Raw genomic sequence first — 19589 nt, 5'->3', positions numbered from 1 at the left:
GCTGCACGTGTCCGGGCCAAGAAAGGCCTAAGCAGCCACCGCCTGGCTGAGGTGGCCAAGCAGCACCTGCGGCTGATGGAGGCTGAGCTGGAGTGGCGGAGGGCAGCATGGGAGAGACTGCTGAACACCTTGGAGGGCATTGGCATGATGCTCCAGGAGCATGCTGCCAGTGTTGCCTGCCTTCTGGCCACACTCAGGGGCAAGAGATCCTGAGGCTGACGGGGCTTGTGGGCCACCACCCCACCCCTGGAATGAGCCCCCCGCCCTCTCCGGGTTCAGACCCCCCCTGCTTGGTTAGGTGCCCTCCCACCCCCCTCCACACCGTGTCCCCCACCCACCTGTACATAGTTGCACATACCGTACAGTTGTTCATAACTGTTTATTTACCATACACCCCCTCATGCTGTGCTCCTCGGAGAGGGATGGTGGATGTGCCGGTGCAGTGCTGGTGGGGGTCGTGGCAGGGTGGGGGTGGTGGCAGCAGGGATGGCAGGTGGTGGAAGTACATGGGGGATGTGGGTGGGTCACAGGCAGCCATCCACAAAGGCCTTCCTGAAGGCCTCCCTAATGCTGAGGCTGTCCTGGTGAGCCTGGCAGATGGGAGCAGCGCCGGGCTGCTTGTAGCAGGGGCCAGCCATATTGCCCTCCACCCACACATAGGTGTCCTCCTTGCCCTCCACAGTGTTGTGGAGGACTCAACAGGCATCCACCACCTGGAGCATGTTGAGGACCCCAACCTCCAACTGTGCATGGAGGCACCTCCACGACCCCTTAAGGCACCGCTCCACGACATTGCAGGCATGGTTGAGGAGCTGGTTGAATGCCTCCTGGGTGAGGTCGATTGTGTCCATGTATGGCTGCTGGAGCCATGGCTAGAGGGGGTAGGCCGCGTCTGCCACCATGCATGCCACCCCCACTGGGATCTCCCGCTGGGGGATGAATGTGCTGGCCCCCATGCGCTGGCAGAGCCCGGAGTTCTGGAAGATCTGGGCGTCGTGGATGCAGCCCACGCAGCCCATGTAGATGTCTGTGAACTGGCCCCTAGCATCCGCCAGGGCCTGGAGCACCACCGAGTGGTAGCCCTTCCTGCTGACGTACTGGCCGCTGCTGTGTGCCAGGTCCTGGACGGGGATGTGCATGCCATCCAACATGCTGAAGCAGTTCGGGAAGGCAAGGTCGTCAAAGCCCATGATGGTGGCATCCGGATCCCCAGGCAGACTGCTCTGTGCAGCAGCATCACATTGATGGCTCTGATGACCTGAATGGGGAGAAGGGGGATGTGTGCTCCCCTGAGGGTGTGGCAGGCCTGCCCCCAGCCCTGGCTGGCCTCTCCCAGCCTGCCCCCTCTTGGCCTTTTCCCTGCTTGCCTGGCTCCTGCAGCCGGGGGTTCCACTTGCCCTGGCCTCCCCACCTACCTGTGGGAGGTACGTGACCAGGGCCTGCCTTACCTCCATAAGCACAGCCCCAACACTGGCCTTGCCCACCCTGAACTGCTGTCTCACAGAGTGGTAGGAGTCTGGGGTGGCCAGTTTCCAGATGGCGACTGCGACCCATTTCTCCAGGGTGAGGGCTGGCTGCATGCCGGTGTCCTGGTGCCGGAGTGCGGGGGCAAGCCAGTGGCAGATCTCCTCGAAGGTCTGCCTCGACATGCGGGAGTTCTGCAGCCACCTTTCCTCGCCCCACTCCCCTAGCACCAAATGCTCCCACCAGTCAGTGCTGCTGGGGTGGCTCCAGAAGCACTGAGGCACCCGGGAGGAGCCTGGCAGTGTCCGGGGTAGGGGGGCCTCATGACCCCCGGGGGATTGCCCAGTAACCCGAGTAGGTGGGAGGTGGCTGCAGCGACAGTGCAAAGCACTGACAGCAGGGTCTCTGGGATGAGGGTGTCCTCCTGCAGGAGCTACTGCTGTGCTTCCATCCTGGAGCACGAGTGTGCTCTGCTGGGCTGGGGACAGCTGGGCAGCACGCAGCTTGTGTGGGGTGGAGGGAGGGGCCCTTTAAGGGAGTGGCTGGCTGAGGCCCCGAAGGGCTTGTTGGCCATGGGACCCTGTCCATGGCATTTCCTGCCTCCCTTCTTTCAAAGGAGAGTTTGGAGCCATGTGGGCGCTCCCTTTCTAAAGACCACGGCAGCTCTTCGAAAGGGTGGATAGACCTGTTGATCCTCTATTGGTGGGCAGTTGCTCCCTTTCAATGGCTGCTATTTCGACCTCCACATGTTGATTTTCACCGTTTGAAAGGGGTGCTCACGTGTAGAACCAGCTTATGTGTGTAGGTGCTGTATTTCAAAATACAGCGGGTGCTGTTTCAAAATGCATTTTGTGTATAGGAGGTTTATTTCTAAATAAGCTGTTATAGAATAGTGCTTCCAGAATAGCTTATTTCAAAAAAAAAAAAAATTGCTGTGTAGCCATACCTTTAAATACAGAACTGGTGTGGCATATGTGGCAATTTATTTCTTTATTATCTGGATATATTTTAATTCTCCTATGGTAAAAGTTTACATTTGAATTTGAATTTTACAAGATAGGATACATGAGAATTTCATGAAGGAAAAAGGAGCTAGGAAACCCCACAAATATTAAGCCTTGGTACCTGCATATATGATGAAACATGGAAGACCTTTGCTTTGGACAGTGTAGAGTATGGTATACCCTCTCTTTACGCCGACTCGACTTACGCATTTTCATATTAATGTGAGTCGAGTCCGGGGAGCGGAGGGGGAGCATTTGTAGTTCGCCTCCTCCCACACTTGCTAGGATCCAATCTGTAATGTCGGGAGTTATTTTCAGCAACCCGCTTTGCTCAGAAGAAGGTTTGCTTGGAAGAAGCCTCTGAAGTGCAGCTGTGAAGGGGGATGTCACCCTGGGGCAGCAGTGCTGGAATGCTGCTTCTGCTATCCTGGCATGAGGCTGGGCATGGGGCACAGCCCAGGACCTGAGGAGGGCTGACCCTGCCCCCCAGCCTCACCTTGCCTGCATGTCTCTCCAGCTGGAGTGATTGTGGGGGCTGTTGCTGAGCAACAACACACTGCTTCAAACTGAGTTTTGACTTCAGACAGCAGGAATGATAAAGTATTTCTCACTTGATTAACCCAGGACGCTGCTGCTCAGTTGGGGAAAGCTGCTTCTCGCCTCATAGCAAAGGCGGGGCAGAGAGATCCACAGCAGCTTGTGGACTCAGAGTGTCCTTGGCAAAGGCAGATAATAACACACAAGTGGAAACTGTGGACCCTTCCCCTTCCACCCTTACCTGCTACACCTGTGCTGCTTGGTGCACAGCAGAACTAGGATGGCAAGCTCCAGGCGAGAAATTCCATTGTGTCCCCATGTATCAGACAGCAACAAAACAAACCCTGGCACTCCTGCTGTCCTGGAAGTGCTGAGGAGGCTGTTGTAATGCCCTGCTTTTGTTATTTGAAGGGGGCGTCTTTCCCCAGCTGAGCAGCAGTGTCTCTGGCTATGGTCTGAAGAAGTGGGTCTGTCCCATGAAAGCTCACCTAATAAACTTTTTTGCTAGTCTTTAAAATGCTACTTGACTGCTTATGGTTTTGATAGTGTGTAGACTAGCACGGCTTCCTCTCTGTTACTATCCAGGTTAATCAAGTATGTTAAGTATCGGAGGGGTAGCTGTGTTAGTCTGGATCTGTAACAGCAATGAAGGGTCCTGTGGCACCTTTTCTGTTAGTCTATAAGGTGCCACAGGACCCTTCGTTGCTGTTACAAGGACATTAAGTGGAACTTGTGGAGAAGGCTTATCTCTAGGGTAGCACTTTAAAGACTAACAAAATGATTTATTCGGTGATGAGCTTTCATGGGAGAGGCCCACTTCTTCATAAATCATTTTGTTAGTCTTTAAAGTGCTACATTTCTGCTGCTTTGTTTTGTTGGAGTACAGACTAACAGGGCTACCTCTCTGTTGCTATCTCTAGGGTTGTTAAGCTAAATTGGGAGCAATTTGTAAAGTTAATGGTATTTAGTAGGCATATCACCAGCTGCAGGGAGCCAGGAAATTGACTAGCCCTGGTGGTCTGGTCGATTTCCCAGCTCCTACAAGCCCAGGGGCACCATGAACCAGGCTGCAGCCTGGTTCCCATCTCCCCCAACTTGTGCAGAAATTCGAATTATGCTGGGGTTGCAGGAACGCAACCCTGCCTAACTCAAGGGTTTAGTGTGTTAGTCATTAGTGTAAAATAGGTTTATTTACATGGTCAGCAGCGTATCTGCATTACTGTGATGTATTCTGTTATGACCATATTGAAAATGTTTTTTACCCTCTTAAATGAGCCCTAGACTAGTCGATACTAAAACCTAATGTGCGACTCCTCTTTGCCACACCCTGGTGTCCAGTTGTGGTGAATGGATAACGTACTGGACACCCTGGTTATAGTGACTATACTTAATAAATAATGACAGTCGATACTAAAACCTAATTAATGGTCATGTGGAATGTATCTGTTGGCATTAATACTAGCAAAAATAGATTCAGGTTGGTCAGAATATCAGGAGTATCAGTACATTGATATGAACTGTATTTGGTGTTTGTGCTCAAGACAGAGACTCTATTCTGCATGAAAATAAATGCTGTACCTGTGAGTAATAGTAATAGCTAAAAGGATTGTGTCCCCACTGAAGGCAGGATTCAGGTTTTTTTGTCCACTCCTGAATAACATGATGCTTTGGTAGATTTTTGTGGACTGAAGTGATGTAGGTGGTAGGCTAGAGTTTTTCATAAGTCTACACAACAGTAACAGATACTTTAAAAACATACCCAAGAGCATCTTAAAATTCTTGCTTTTAGTAATTTGTAGCACTCATGAAGGTGGCCCAACAAAATTAGATCCACTTAGTAACTTTTTAGGCCTGATCCAGGGAATTTTGCTCAAAGCCCCAATTCTGCAAAATATTGAGTGGGTGATCCCATTGAAAATAGTGGGACTACTGACTTGCTTAAAATTAAGCACATCCTTAAGTAGCTTGCTGAATCAGGACATAAATACTGACTGTAAGATCAGGCCTGTAATTCTAATAGACTCACTTTTGTAAAGATGTAAGTCTAAGGGCCTGATCCTACATTTACGGAAGCTAATGGGAGCTTTGTCGTTGTCTTCAGTGGAAGCCAGACCATTCTGCATGTTTCATAGCTTATGTAACAAATACTCTTGTAATTCAGATCTTGATATTAAAAGTTATAGTGCAGTGGTGTCCAGAAGAAATTTCACTGTTGCCACAGTGCCCCCCACCCAAGCCAGGCTCCCCAGGATTACTTACCAGAGCCGCCCTGCACTGGCAGTGCCACACAAACTACAGCTGAAAGCACCATGCATGCCAAAGCTGCCAAGGCTGCTGGAGCCCACGCCTCTGCCACCATGCGCTTGTCCCACCAAGTGGTGGGGCACAAGGGTGGAGCGGGCAGAGGGTGTGTCACATGTGCAACTCCTCTTCGCCACACCCTGGTGTCCAGTTGTGGTGAATGGATAACGTACTGGACACCCTGGTTATAGTGACTATACTTAATAAATACAGTAGAACCTCAGAGTTACAAACACCAGAATTACAAACTGACTGGTCAACTAGACATATTCTCTGGAATGAGAAGTACACAATCAGGCAGCAGCTGAGGAAGAAAAAGAACAACAAATGCAGCATAGTACTGTATTAAATGTCAAGTATTAAAATAAAGGGAAAGGTTTTTTTAAAAGCTGTTTTGATGAGGTAAGGAAGCTATTCCTGTGCTTGTTTTAAGATAGTTTAAAAGCAGCATTTTTTTTCTGCATAGTAAATATTCACCATGGTATTATGTGAATGTTGAACTGCAAACGTTTGCTATAATATTTTGTTTCAAGGCATGAACATTTCAGAGTTACGAATAACACCAGTCCTGAGGTGTTTGTAACTTTGAGATTCTACTGTGCAGGTGAAACATGTCACTACTAAAAATACATTGACCATCGTGTAACGCTTTGGGAAGCTAGCAAGGGTATTTTGCAGAAAGCAAACAGATTAGTCCCTTCTGGATTCTAAAAGCAAAGAAGGCTTCATAGCCATACAGAGAAAGAAGCCACACACAATACATTGGAATGCATACGTTAAAATGTTCACTTCCTGAATTCGCTTCATGAATTTACGTCATTTTATGGAAAAATATTAGTTACACTTGTTATTAGAGTGACTGTAATTACCCTGTACTGTAGTTGCATGGTTGTTACATTGCGATTAGATTTTAATTGCCCATTTTTCTGCTTTCTCAAGTCAGTTGGTGGAAAAAGGGTGCAAGCAGCCAGTGTCTCTGGCTCTATCAGTAGTGCACTGTGGAACTCAGCATACATGCTTACAGCCAACATTTCACTAAGTCGTTGCTTGATTTCAGTTTATCTCTTGGGAGTCCTTGAATTAAATTGCATGCTATATAGTTGCTCTGCGTCACTAAATCTGAAGTCTGTCCCTAGTCTTGTGAAACGTATCCAAACCTATGAATCAGTCATTGTCTCTTGTAAGCACTAAGCATGGTGTATTCCAGGAGAAACACTGAAAACTGAAACACCCACTCAGATTTTGGGGAAATTTCGGCCCATCTCTAGTTTTTTAAATAGTTACTCTGTACTAGCAAATTCAGTACTTCCCCACTGAGTTTAATTGTACTGTACATTTAAATATCTGATGTTGGTTATCTACCGATTAGTTGCATGATCATGGAGGTGCTCTGTTGGCATGTACTTTTCTCTTACTCTTGTTCTTCCATGTGGTGGTTGGAAATTGCCAGCACCAGAAATATGGTGCACTGCAGAAAATCTCAACAAATATGCAGCGTATATCACACTTGTAATAAATCTTGTTTCTGCTCTAGTAAAGAATATAGAGAAACGCAGTTTGCCTTATGGGAGGCCCAGGGTTCTGCAGAAGAGAAGCACATACTACATCCTTTACCATCAGCAGTATGTGAGTGGATACAGCCAGGATCTCAATATGACTTTGTGGACTGCCTACACTCTTAGCAAACATGTAAGTATTTGCTAGCTTCTGTAATGCTTTGTTCTTCCTACTATTACCCTTTCTATTTTTGACCAGCGATTGGTGCAGGGAATGGGGATTGTGCTTTGTAAACTAGAATTTCAGGGCTGGAAGCAGCTCTGCTTTAGAATATTGGTAACCCTAAAATTCACATAATAGCTGCCTACAGCAGCTGCCCCATGAAAACACCCACAGGAGAGGGAACCTGGGGAGGAAAACATACAGTGGCTCTTCTCCCTTCTCTGAAGTGAGCTTCAGTTCTGCTTCCAGAAACCAGCAGATGCCCAGGAACTGTGGCACTCTCCAGTGAGCAAAAGCCTTTGGTGGAGAGGCCCTGTGAGTCCACTCTGGCTTTTGGCCTCTGGATGTCTCAGCTCCTTGGCAGTGTCTGGCAGCCTCTCAAACCTTGATATTAAATATTCTTTCACAGTATGAGGGGGCCTTTTCTAAAGGACATCATATGTAGTTTCCATGTGGCTGTGTATGATGAGAAACCCTGGGGGTCCTTGACCTGCTCTTTCCCTTTGCCAAAGCAGGGAGCCCATCTATGTAGTCTGAGGAAAGGAGAAATGGTGATGAAGGCTGATAACCACTGCTCTCTCTCTGTACATACACATGCTTTCCGTGCGAAAGAGGGGAGATCTGCTTGGGAATCTTGTGGATGCAACTAGCCCAAGGCTTTCTAGAGTTGTCATTTCTGTTTCTGAGACTATTTAAAAATCAAAAATAGCCACCTTTTTTCCTGTATGCCACCTGGTAAATGAGCAGATTCATATTCATACTTTGTAAGTCCAGAAGGAATCATTAGATAATCTAGTCTGAATATCCATTGTGAAACACACAACTGAATTTCACCTAGTTATCTCTGCATTGAGTCCAATAATCTGTTTGACTTGAGATACTGACAATAACTAATAACCAGAACCCAAATCCAATTCTTACATATTGAATGAGACTAACCATAACTCTTTGCCAAATACAGAGATCCCTGGTGTCATCTTCTAAATACTCACCACTGAAATTACATTAAATATTCACCTGAATCTATGGAAAATGAGTCTTTAAAATAAAATAGATTGAAACAAATATGGGGGTATAGAAAATTACTTATTTCCTAGAAATGTTTCTTAGGCTATGTATACACTAACAATTTTTTTCAAAAAACCTGGGGATCTTTTGAAAAATCCCATGGAACACCCAAAATGTGTTCCTTTGATATTAAATTGGAAGAATGCAGCACCTTTTCTGGCTTCCCTCTTCCTCTCCCAGATGAGGAAGAGTTCCTTTTTCTGAAAGATTATTTCAGCAAAAAATGCGTGTAGATGCCCTGAGGGCCCTTTCTTCAAAAGAGCAGTGGTCCATGGTGCTAGATTTTTTCAGTCCATGGCCCATTCTTTTGAAAGAGCTGTGGCTGTGTGGACACTCTATCAAGAGTGGATCAATTTTTTTCAATGCACTTTTCTGTGTGTGGATGCACTCTTTTGAAAGAAGATTTTTCAAAGAAGAGATCTTCCGTTCCAAAATAATTTCTTTCAAAGGATCGCTGTAGTGTAGATGTAGCCTTAGAGTGACCTTTAGATTAAAAACAATTTAGGATTATCCAGGAATATTGTTCAGTTTGGTTACTTCGGGGAAATTGCAGAGTTTTCAATAAATGTTTAGTGTTTTAAATGCCAGTCATAAAAAAACTATACCTAAGAATAAGGTACAGGCAAACAGATACTTCACAAAAATAAAGAACTGGGACTGCTAAATCACTTCATTACTGTTACACTTCCCAAGGGATCTCAGATGCCTCTGACATCTAGGTTTCCTTTTGATAAGAGAAATGCTTCCCATAGCACTTGGAATGCCTCAGCTCTGTCATCTTATTTATAAGATACAAAGTAATTTTTGCCTCATCAAAATAAGGGCATAAGATTATTTATTCCTTCTGTAACTCAGTTTCCTCATATAAGTTGGAGGAATTGCAGACAATTATTTAGGGTTTTGTAAACATGAATATTGAAGTGAACCCTGATGGTGACTCGATATTTTTATACAGCAAATTATTATTCTGTTTCTGTTCAACAGGATAACCGGACTGCCTCTGTGGAGAACGTGCCCAGCTGTTTACTTGTGGACATTCGTATCCCTTCTAGTTCTAGCCATACTTGTTCATTTTACAAAAGTCACCATCAACTGAACTATGGATTCCTTTTCCCTCCAAGTAAATTCACTGTCATCTTTGTGCAACTTGTCAGAGTTCTGTCTTCTCAATATTTGCTAGTGCAATAGTGGAAAGGGAGACCTTTGCAATAAAATGATCCAGGGAATTAATATAAGACATCAGGTTGCTACTGCTAAGCCATTTGCAGCGCAGTCCATTTCAATTTACGATTTATGGAGTAGATTTCTCCATACTTTGGCAGTTGGCAGGATGCTCAAGATGTTCTTACTCTGTCAGCCACCAAAGATCAATCAGGGTGTCTTGAATAAAGCAAAAGAGGAAAATCACTTAGAAAACAGGCTTTAGCAGAATGTACAGCTAAACCAACACTAGGTGAAATTCTGGCTCTACTGAAGTCAGTGGGAATTTTGCCATTGAATTCCCTCAGGCCAGGTTCTAATCAGTTGTGAAATGTGCAGTTTGTTAGCCCTCTTAGAGTGTAATGATTCACTAGATGTAAACTTTTCTAGGAGAACATTCTTCACCCCTTTAAACAACAGCATGGAATTATTTCCACAATCTCTCTGGATGTTTCAAAACAAAAAACAGTCAAGTAGCACTTTAAAGACTAGCAAAATAGTTTATTAGGTGAGCTTTCGTGGGGCAGACCCACTTCTTCAGACCATAGCCAGACCAGAACAGACTCAATATTCAAGACACAGAGAACCAAAAACAGTAAGCAAGGAGGACAAATCAGAAAGAGATAATCAAGGTGAGCAAATCAGAGAGTGGAGGGGTGGGGGGGAAGATCAAGAATTAGACTGAGTCAAGTATTCAGACGAGCCCCGATAGTGACTCAGAAAGTTCCCATCATGATTTAAACCATGTGTTAATGTGCCGAATTTGAATATAAATGTCAGTTCGTCCACTTCTCTTTCTAAAACGGAGCGATAATTTCTCTTCAGTAACACACATACCTTGAGGTCATTGACAGAATGGCCCATTCCATTAAAATGTTGACTAACTGGTTTGTGGATCTGGAGTGTTTTGATGTCTGTTTTGTGCCCGTTGACCCTTTGTCTAAGGGAGTTAAAAGTCTGTCCAATATACAAAGCATCCGGGCATTGTTGGCACATGATGGCATATATGATGTTAGCAGAGGAGCATGAGAAAGTGCCCGTGATTCTGTGAGTAACCTGGTTAGGTCCAGTGATGGTATTTCCAGAGAAGATATGTGGACAAAGCTGGCAGCGGGCTTTGTTGCAGGGAAAGACAAAGCCCGCTGCCAGCTTTGTCCACATATCTTCTCTGGAAGTACCATCACTGGACCTAACTAGGTTACTCACAGAATCACGGGCACTTTCTCATGCTCCTCTGCTAACATCATATATGCCATCATGTGCCAACAATGCCCGGATGCTTTGTATATTGGACAGACTTCTAACTCCCTTAGACAAAGGGTCAACGGGCACAAAACAGACATCAAAACACTCCAGATCCACAAACCAGTTAGTCAACATTTTAATGGAATGGGCCATTCTGTCAATGACCTCAAGGTATGTGTGTTACTGAAGAGAAATTATCACTCCGTTTTAGAAAGAGAAGTGGACGAACTGACATTTATATTCAAATTCGGCACATTAACACATGGTTTAAATCGTGATGGGAACTTTCTGAGTCACTATCGGGGCTTGTCTGCATACTTGACTCAATCTCATTCTTGATCTTCCCCCCCACCCCTCCACTCTCTGATTTGCTCGCCCTGATTTTCTCTTTCTGATTTGTCCTCCTTGCTTACTGTTTTTGGTTCTCTGTGTCTTGAATATTGAGTCTGTTCTGGTCTGGCTATGGTCTGAAGAAGTGGGTCTGCCCCACGAAAGCTCACCTAATAAACTATTTTGCTAGTCTTTAAAGTGCTACTTGACTGTTTTTTGTTTTGATAGTGTATAGACTAGCACGGCTTCCTCTCCGTTACTGTTCTCTGGATGTTTGTGAGAGAGCCCAGTTGCTAACATGGCACCTGGCACATGAAACATGAAGGTGTTTGTGAACTCTGAATCAGGCTTGTGAACTGGAAAAATGCAAGTAGTGTGCATTTCAAACTTTCTACCTAAGTGGCTGTTAATAACACACTCTACTATTTGACATGAGCATTCTGGTGCAGGAAATGTGGTGGGTTTTTTTAGTAGTAAGTGGAAAACTTATTTTAATCAACTACAATGAAACTCCTTTTATGTCTGAAACAGTGTTCCACACCAGGTCTTCAAATAATAATTTATTTTACTGCCCTTAAATGTATTGGGCCTGATTCTTGTGTAGCTAGCTCTACCTGTGCAGGCCCACCAATAGCAATTCTGCGCCCTGGGAATAGGTCTCCTGTTTCCTTCCTTTGGCTGGGCCACAGCTTCCCCCACAGAAGCCCCAAGAGCCCCATGCCATAAGAGCTTTTTAACATTTTTAAGTTGATCTGTTTAACTTCCTTGAAATCATTTCATGGCTTTCCAAGTAATCCTGCAAAGTAATAAATAGGTTTTAATAATTTCATTATTTTTTAGATCTAAGAAAAGACACAAAGAAGAGGCCCTATGAAGCACTGCTCAACAGCAATATTGTGCCAATGTATAATGAGTTTAAAGGTAATTGCTATGTATATTTATTTATATGCAAAAACATTGCTGGTTTGTCTCAAATCATTGCACAAGGTCCCTGGCACAGCAGCCTCTGTAAATTAAGTCTCGGCCAAGAGAATTGATGCATTCCTTGCTTACATGGGTGAGGCATTTATTCATGTGAGTAGTTGCACTAACATGAGTGGAACTGGTCATGTGAATAACCACTCACCCCATTGAGTTTGGAGTTCCCAGTCTCTGGTCCCATGTGAACAAATGCTTAGCATTCATTCCTTAATTAACATTTTACAATGTTTTGTTACTTATTTTTCCTCTTCTCTGAATTTCACCTGCACATATTTTGGCCAGAGTGTCTTTAATAGACCCTGATGAGGTTAAATAATTGACGAGTTTCCAGTTAGGAATGTTTTCTAGACTAAAAGATGGCTTTGTGCCTGAGTTTCTTATCTGAAATCTGTTCTGCTGTAGTAATAAGAGCAGCAATCTCATGTATAGCAGAGAAAGAATATGCAAGCTAGAGCTGCATGAGTGAGGTTGAGCAAGAGGTACATGTAGGGCACAGGAAAAGTGCGTTGATACAGAACTTCTCCCTCCTGATCAGCATGTCTGCATCAGTCTAATACGGTTATATTTTACATGGGGAACATCAGGTGTCTCACTCTTAACTGGGACTATGTCTGAGACATGGGAAGAACTTTGGAGACTAATGTTAAACATCCCTTTCTATCGTTATCTGTATACTGATAAATGCACAGTGCAATGAGTTTCAAAAATTCTTCTGACATAACATTTTTCACTGCCATATTGTATTCCAGTGATATGGAACTATTTCTGTGATGTCCTGCTGCCAAAATATGTTCTGGCGAGGAATGGTGTCAATGTAGTCAGTGGCCCTGTGTTTGATTATGACTCTGATGGGCTTTATGATACTCCAGAAAAAGTGAAGAGGTGAGAATATTCTCCTTTTGTATTGCTGATTTTTTTTAATTCTTAAAAATAATTTCATCACAATTATGATGATACTAGTTGCAAAGAAAAAAAAAATTCCCAAGAGACGGTCCTGGCAGGTTACATCAGCTAGTGGGAAGCCAGTCACATCTCCAAACATATCACTTTAAAGCTAATAGACAAGTGAAAGTTTAAAAAAACACCCTAGAAGTATGGAATCACCAACTGTGTACATTAGTGCATCTGATGAAGTGTCACACATCTGATGAAGCGGGTCTCTGCCCATGAAAGCTTATGCTCCAAAATATCTGTTAGTCTATAAGGTGCCACAGGACTTCTTGTTGTTCCTGTACATTAGGTGCACTTTGGAACTGAGGCATCCATAAGAATGGGGTTTCAGTGTGCTTTCCGCTAGAACCCCGGAGGAAACAGGAGCAACAGAAGGAGTCCATCATCCCTTGTAATCTGATTCTTTCCTGATTCAGAATAATAGTCTAAGTTCTGTGGTTAGACTTCTCTGTAAAGATTCGCTGTTTTCTTACAGTTAGCACGATTGGTTCAAAATGACAGATTAGCTGTGTATTCCTTGAACTCAGACAGAACACTGAATTCTGCCAATAATATAGTTTAGATTCTCACACTTTCCTGAAAAAATCAAGGTTTTCCCTTTTGAGACCCTCATTAGACCTGCTCTTCACACAACTAAGCCAGCTGAACATGAGTGTTGTCACAATAGCCTAGGATGCCACTCAAAGTATTTTATTGGCACATTTTAGTGCCAGGCATCTGAAAGTTTCTCTTGGGCCAAAGAGGTTCATAAAACCTGTTGTCAAATACACCAGGCGTCATTATGCCCTGTGTCTTTTGTGCTGCTGCAATTTGACAGGTTAAGAGAAGGTAGATCTAAAACACTGCCTCTTTGAATTTCAGATTAGCCCGTGACCCAGAAGTCCTGGTTCCAACTCACTACTTCATTGTGCTGACAAGTTGTAAAAATATTTCCCAGACCCCTCTGCAGTGTGGAGGGGCTCTTGATGCCTTATCATTCATTGTACCTCACAGGCCAGACAACAGTGAAAGCTGTCCAGTAAGTAATCTTTGCTCAGCTCTGCATGAACATCTGAAGCTAGGCCAGGCTTGCACTGCAGACAGAACAGTGGTGAATTACTTAATGGCTGTAAAAAAATCTTTGAGGTATTTTAACATGGTGTCCCAGAGCAAAATTAAACAATTTATTTTACAAAGTCAGTTTATAGAAGTGTGGTGCATCCCTTTAAGTGTGAAAGTAGGTATGTTGTGTGTTTTGCCTTTTTGAATTGCCAAGAGTTGCTGGGACTGAGCTGGTGGGTTTGAAGCACAATCGAATGAGAGACTCTTATTATGACGCTTAAACAGAGACATCTGTAGTATCAACACCAAATCACAAGAGCTGACCAATCCATTTCTGAATCTAATCTGAAGAGGTGGGCCTTATCCACCCTAATAAATCTGTGAGTCTTTGAAGTGCTACAGGACTGCTTGTTACTTGTAAATCTGTTTCTGTTCCCATGATCTCCTCCCCTACCACTGCATTCCTTATTTCAATAACTCAGTAGGTTAAATCAGTTGCATTTTGAATTTACAGGATCACTTTGCTAAATTAATATTGCCTAAAATATAACACAGCCAATGTTAATTTTTAATTTTAATATTTGATAACAGGCTCTTTGATCTGACTGAGCAATAACATGGTCCAATGACTGGGAGTTGAAGCTAGACAAATGCAAACTGGAAATAAGGCATAAAATTTTAATAGAGAGTAAATAACATTGGAATTCTGTACCCAGGATTGTGATGGATTCTCTGCCACTGACAGCTTTTACATCATGATTGGTTACTTTGTCTAAAAGATCTGCTCTTTGGACGAGAAGTCTTTTCTTATGCAGCCTTATGCAGGAGCTCAGACTAGATGATCACAGTGGTCCCTTCTGGCCTTGGAACTTTTTGAAACTGAAAACAGGATCAGGTGCTGCCTTTAGCTAATTACAGGCTGAAACTCTGTGGTCCAGGACTGGCTGGTCTGGCAGTATCCATGGTCCAGCAGGACCTCAATTGTTGCTGGACCAGAGAGCCCCAATGGCAGAGATTGCTGGCAGCTTGGAGCAGGGCCAATCGGAGCAGCCCAGGGAGGAATGGAGCCTGGCTAGCTGGCTGGGAGTGGAGCCCTGCTGGTAGGAGGGTGGCAGAGAGCCACACTGGGGACTAGGAATAAGGAGCCCGGCCAACAGGCCAGTAGCAGGGAGTCCCACCATCAGCCCCATGGCAGGGAGCCTGGCTGGTGGGCTGGGAGCAGAGATCCTCCCTCCCCTGCCCCCAGCAGACTGGGGGCAGGGAGCAGAGCTGAGGGCCAGAAGGGAAGCTCAGCTGGTAGTCACCAGGGAGAGCCCAGAGGCCTGGCCTCCCCTGATCTGGCAAGTTACCTCATTCGGGATCTCGTGGGTCCTGAGGGTATTGGGCCAAGGAGGTCCTAACTGTATTTCTAAATGCGTAATATGCACTGATTCCTTCAACTCCTTGGTTAGATGTTGTGACAGTTTGTTGCTTTAACTCTACAAATCAGCCTCCTGCTAGCATATTGTAGGTGTGATCCTTGTGACACAATTGTGCAGACTAACATTAATTTTTCCCATTTCCCTGCCCCCCCAGAAACACAAACGTGACTTTTTGTGGGTTGAAGAGCGAATGACGTTTCATACAGCCCGGGTCAGAGATGTAGAACTTCTCACTGGACTCAGCTTCTACCAAGACAGAAGACAGCCAGTGTCTGATATTTTACAGTTAAAAACCTATTTGCCAACTTTTCCCATGGAGTGAAATGTTTCTAGTTTACAGCAGATTTTGTAAATACACTATTTTATCTACAGGAAGAAAATCTTTGATTGAGCTGGGACACTTACTGAGACCATACTGAGAATTGGAAAGAACCTGTTCCACATTCATTTCTCAGGGATATTGATGGACTAAGTAAAACACAGGAAGATGACTCCTGTTGTTCTTATGCCCATTTGAATGGGGTAGATTGTCTGTTATTAAAGCTGACCTGCCAGCATTTGAAGTTTATATAGAGAGACAATGAGGAGAAAAATTAATGGCATGTCCCAATTTTTTTTATCTGTATGGCTGTGTCTACACTAGCTCCCAACTTTGAAGGGAGGTTGGTAAGTAGGGTGTCAGGAGATTATTAATGAAGTGCTGCGGTGCATATGCAGCACTTCATTAAGTTAATTCTCCCCTGCGGCAACTTCGAAGTGCTGGCTTGTGTGTAGCCGTGGCTAACCCTCCGGTACTTCAAAGTCCCTTCACTCCTCAAAATTTTGTAAGTAAAATAATTTTGAGGAGTAAAGGGACTTCAAAGTAGCCTGGGCACTTCGAAGTTGCCGTGGGGGAGAATTTGAAGTTGGGAGCTAGTGTAGACAAAGCCTATTAGAATGGGAGAAGATTGTAAATTAGCAATAATGACAATATGTTGATCAAACATTTAAACGTACTCACCAATTGTTTCTATGCTGGAAATACATTTAAAATCCTGATTCATTTACCATACACAATGATTCCTTTTTGATCAGGCTTCTGGGGTTGTGGGGTGGGGGTACAGAACATCTGGACTATGATTACACTGTGGTTTCTATTTTGGGATACATTTGTATCCCGAACTAGAAACCACACAGCCAAACACTGCACTCAAAATAGCAGAGCTATTTCAAGGGCAGTGTTTCATTCCTGGTAACTCATGTCGTACGAGGGTTACTGGGAAGTTTGAAATAACCCCTTATTTTGAACCCTACTGTAATGATTGTAGCTCATAAGCCAAAATAAGGTAACACAACACAAATTGCATCACGTATTTCAAGTTAGGGCTACAGTGTAGCCCTAGCCCCAGTCAATTAGACTTTGTGCATTACACTATATACCAGTGTTTCTCAACCTTTTCTTATGAAGTACCCCCCTTTGCAAAAAAAAAAAAAAAAAAAAAAAGTATAAGTATCCCCAGACTTCTCTCGCATACCTCTAAGGGCATGTGTACTGGTTGAGAAACATGGTCCTAAGGTAATCTGAGGTCTTGAAACAAGTACCATTCAACTTTTACAGATTACTGTGCCATTTTTTAAGAGCCAGATTTGTTTTGCGTACCACCAATTTACACCTCACTTAAACTACTTACTTACAAAAACATCGCAGAAGACTACTGCTGAACACTTGCTGACTTTGTACCATCTTCTCATCAAATAAATGAATTGGTGTAGAAATATTATGCTTACATTTCAGCATGAGGCATATGAAGCAGTAGAAACAAGTCATTGTCTGAATGAACTTTTAGACTGTACTGACTTAACTAGTGTTTTTCTATGTAGCCTGTAATAAAACTAGGCAAATATCTAGATGAGTTGATGTACACCCCTGGAAGACCTGGGTGTATGTGCAAGAGTATACATATCCCTGGTTGAGAAACAATGCTATATAGTGTGTAAAGCTATATTACATGTGTAATGGCATCCACCTCCAAACAGGTGATCAGTAGGAGAAGGGTGCAAGACTTCCAGCACCATGACTCTGGGCTCTAGTTAAAAGTATATTTTCTTTAAACTGGTAGCTATGGTAGGTTATTATCCTGCAGTGGACCAGGAACTAAAGAAAAATGTATTACATACACATTTTGTGACTCTGAAGGGATATGGTGCTTCAGAGATCATATATGATAAGAAATGAATCAAATAGAATCTTAGGACAGTTTTGGGGTATTGTCTCACTCCAGATGAACTTAATTTGATTCATACATTTTGCTTTCTTAAAGGTTCAAGGTAGCTTTCGGAAGCCTCTGGGAGTTCCATGCCAGGCCCAAACCTGGATAAAGGAGGAGGGTTGGTCAGATGAGTGATGATGCGCTGACCGTGAAACAACAATACAAATGAAATCTGATGCCAGCTTTTAGATTTGCTGGAATAAAATTGTCATTTTGAGGAAAACTGGCATTTTGCCACAAAAAATGCCATTGCCCAGAGAACCATTGATTTCATTTGCATTAATAATGAAAGATGATTCCCCCCCACACACATAACATTCAAAGCTGATTTTGCCTGAGCCCCTTTTCAGCATAGTATATCTCTAGAGAGGCAGCAACTGACTAGGTCCCCTCTGCATTTCTGGCTGTGCCCTTTATCCCCAATGCACGTAAATTGCTGTTCTCTTACTTTACGTGCCAGTACTACCAGATGCAAAGCCACCAAGGACAGCCAGTCAGCTCTCTTCGAAGCTGTAGTGCTCCACAGCCAGCTACAGGTGATGTGATATGCCATCACTTCATAATAGTCCCACTTCATCTCCTCTAGTCTATAAAGGAGTGTGCTCTGTATAAAGGGTTTGTTAATAGTCAATTATATATTTCTATTTTTTATATCACAAACTACATTAAAAGAATGTAGAGTCTGTGGCAGAGCATTACAGAGCTTATGCTCTTGTTTAGCTTAGAAATGTAGTCTTGATCCAAAGCCCATTGAAGTCAATGGCTCCTTTTCCAGTGACTTCGATAGAACTGGATAGGCATCTGACTGACTTTTCCTTTCGCTGTGTGTATCTTCTTGGTTTGTCACAAACATAACGTTCTCCTAAAGTAGTTTCACTGTGTGAAGTGCAGGTTGTTGCAGCAGCACTGCATCACAACTGTGTTAGCATTATTTAGCTTTGTAACATCAACTTTGACAAATAAAAATTATAGGCTATTGCAGTTTGTCTCCTTTTTTGTGTCAGATACATTGGTCAGATAAATACTAATTATGATATAAGGATCTCCTTCTTAACACGCTCAGTGACTGAGCCCAAAAAAAAGGAAAAAAGCCATGGGATGGCAGGGGGCTAATAATGTCCCTAACCTTCCAAAGGAGGTGTGAAAATAAATTCCTTAAGGACCATTAAGCACTTGCATATTGTAGAAGTGTAGGGAAAAAAAATGAGGAAATGAATAATTCTGTCTTCAACTCAGGGTTTAGAAGCACTGGATGCATGGGACCACCTACAGAACTAAGGGAGAACAAAATCTTGAATATCTGTTATTCGTTAAGGCTGTGTCTACACTTATGAAAAACTTTGAAATGGCCATGCTACCGGCCAAATTGAAGAATACTAACGAGGTGCTGAAATGAATATTCAGTGCTGGATTAGCATGCCGCTAGCCACGGCACTTCGAAAGTACCATGTTTCGCTTGCGCATGGCTCGTTTACCTGGGAGTTCTTTTTTGAAAGGACCGTGCAAACATCAAAATCCCCTTATCCCTATCAGCTGATTCTATCAAAGTCACTGGAAAAGCAGCCATTGACTTCGATGGGTTTTGGATCAAGCCTCTGTGTGTCTAGGCTAAACAATAGCATAAGCTCTATAATACTGAAAAGAATAATAAGAATAAGGGGATTTGGCTGGTGGCATGCTAATGAGGCACTGAATATTCATTTCAGTGCCTCATTAGTATTCTTCGATTTGGCCATTAGCATAGCCATTTTGAAGTTTTTTATAAGTGTAGATGTAGCCTGCTACTGTTCATTCTGTGCACTGAACTAGGCTGGGGTTCTCTAGAAAATATTAGTATAAAAGATGGGGGCTTAATGCATAGACACAAGGGTGCTGAATTAAGGTTGCACCTTAATTCTGGACTTCGCAGACTTTTATGTGCTTGACTATGCAACTTTAGCACTATTCTTTTGATGTAGCTTTTTACAGTGTATATTCTACATCAATATCAGTGGTAGGCATCTGTTCCTGTAAGTTGCACATTTACCCAGGAAAATTGAAGTGAGGTAATGTGTGCAGTTCACCAAATTTGCATTTAC

General features: G+C 43.6%; 1 protein-coding gene across 1 annotated transcript in view; it reads left to right on the top strand.

Annotated features, from left to right (window-relative positions):
- The window catches only part of ENPP1 (ectonucleotide pyrophosphatase/phosphodiesterase 1), a 104535-nt gene extending 86043 nt beyond the window's left edge, over nucleotides 1-18492 (top strand). The window contains exons 20-25 of the mRNA XM_074990556.1: nucleotides 6841-6995; nucleotides 9078-9213; nucleotides 11709-11789; nucleotides 12599-12731; nucleotides 13662-13818; nucleotides 15417-18492. Coding sequence (XP_074846657.1) covers nucleotides 6841-6995; nucleotides 9078-9213; nucleotides 11709-11789; nucleotides 12599-12731; nucleotides 13662-13818; nucleotides 15417-15584 — 830 coding nt within the window. The 3' untranslated portion in view covers nucleotides 15585-18492. The remainder of the gene's footprint in view (nucleotides 1-6840; nucleotides 6996-9077; nucleotides 9214-11708; nucleotides 11790-12598; nucleotides 12732-13661; nucleotides 13819-15416) is intronic.
- The last annotated feature ends 1097 nt before the right edge of the window (nucleotides 18493-19589 follow it).

This window comes from Carettochelys insculpta, chromosome 3 (genome assembly GCF_033958435.1).
Source record: "Carettochelys insculpta isolate YL-2023 chromosome 3, ASM3395843v1, whole genome shotgun sequence".
Taxonomy (NCBI): Eukaryota; Metazoa; Chordata; order Testudines; family Carettochelyidae; genus Carettochelys; species Carettochelys insculpta.
This window is presented reverse-complemented; position numbering and strand designations above follow the sequence as displayed.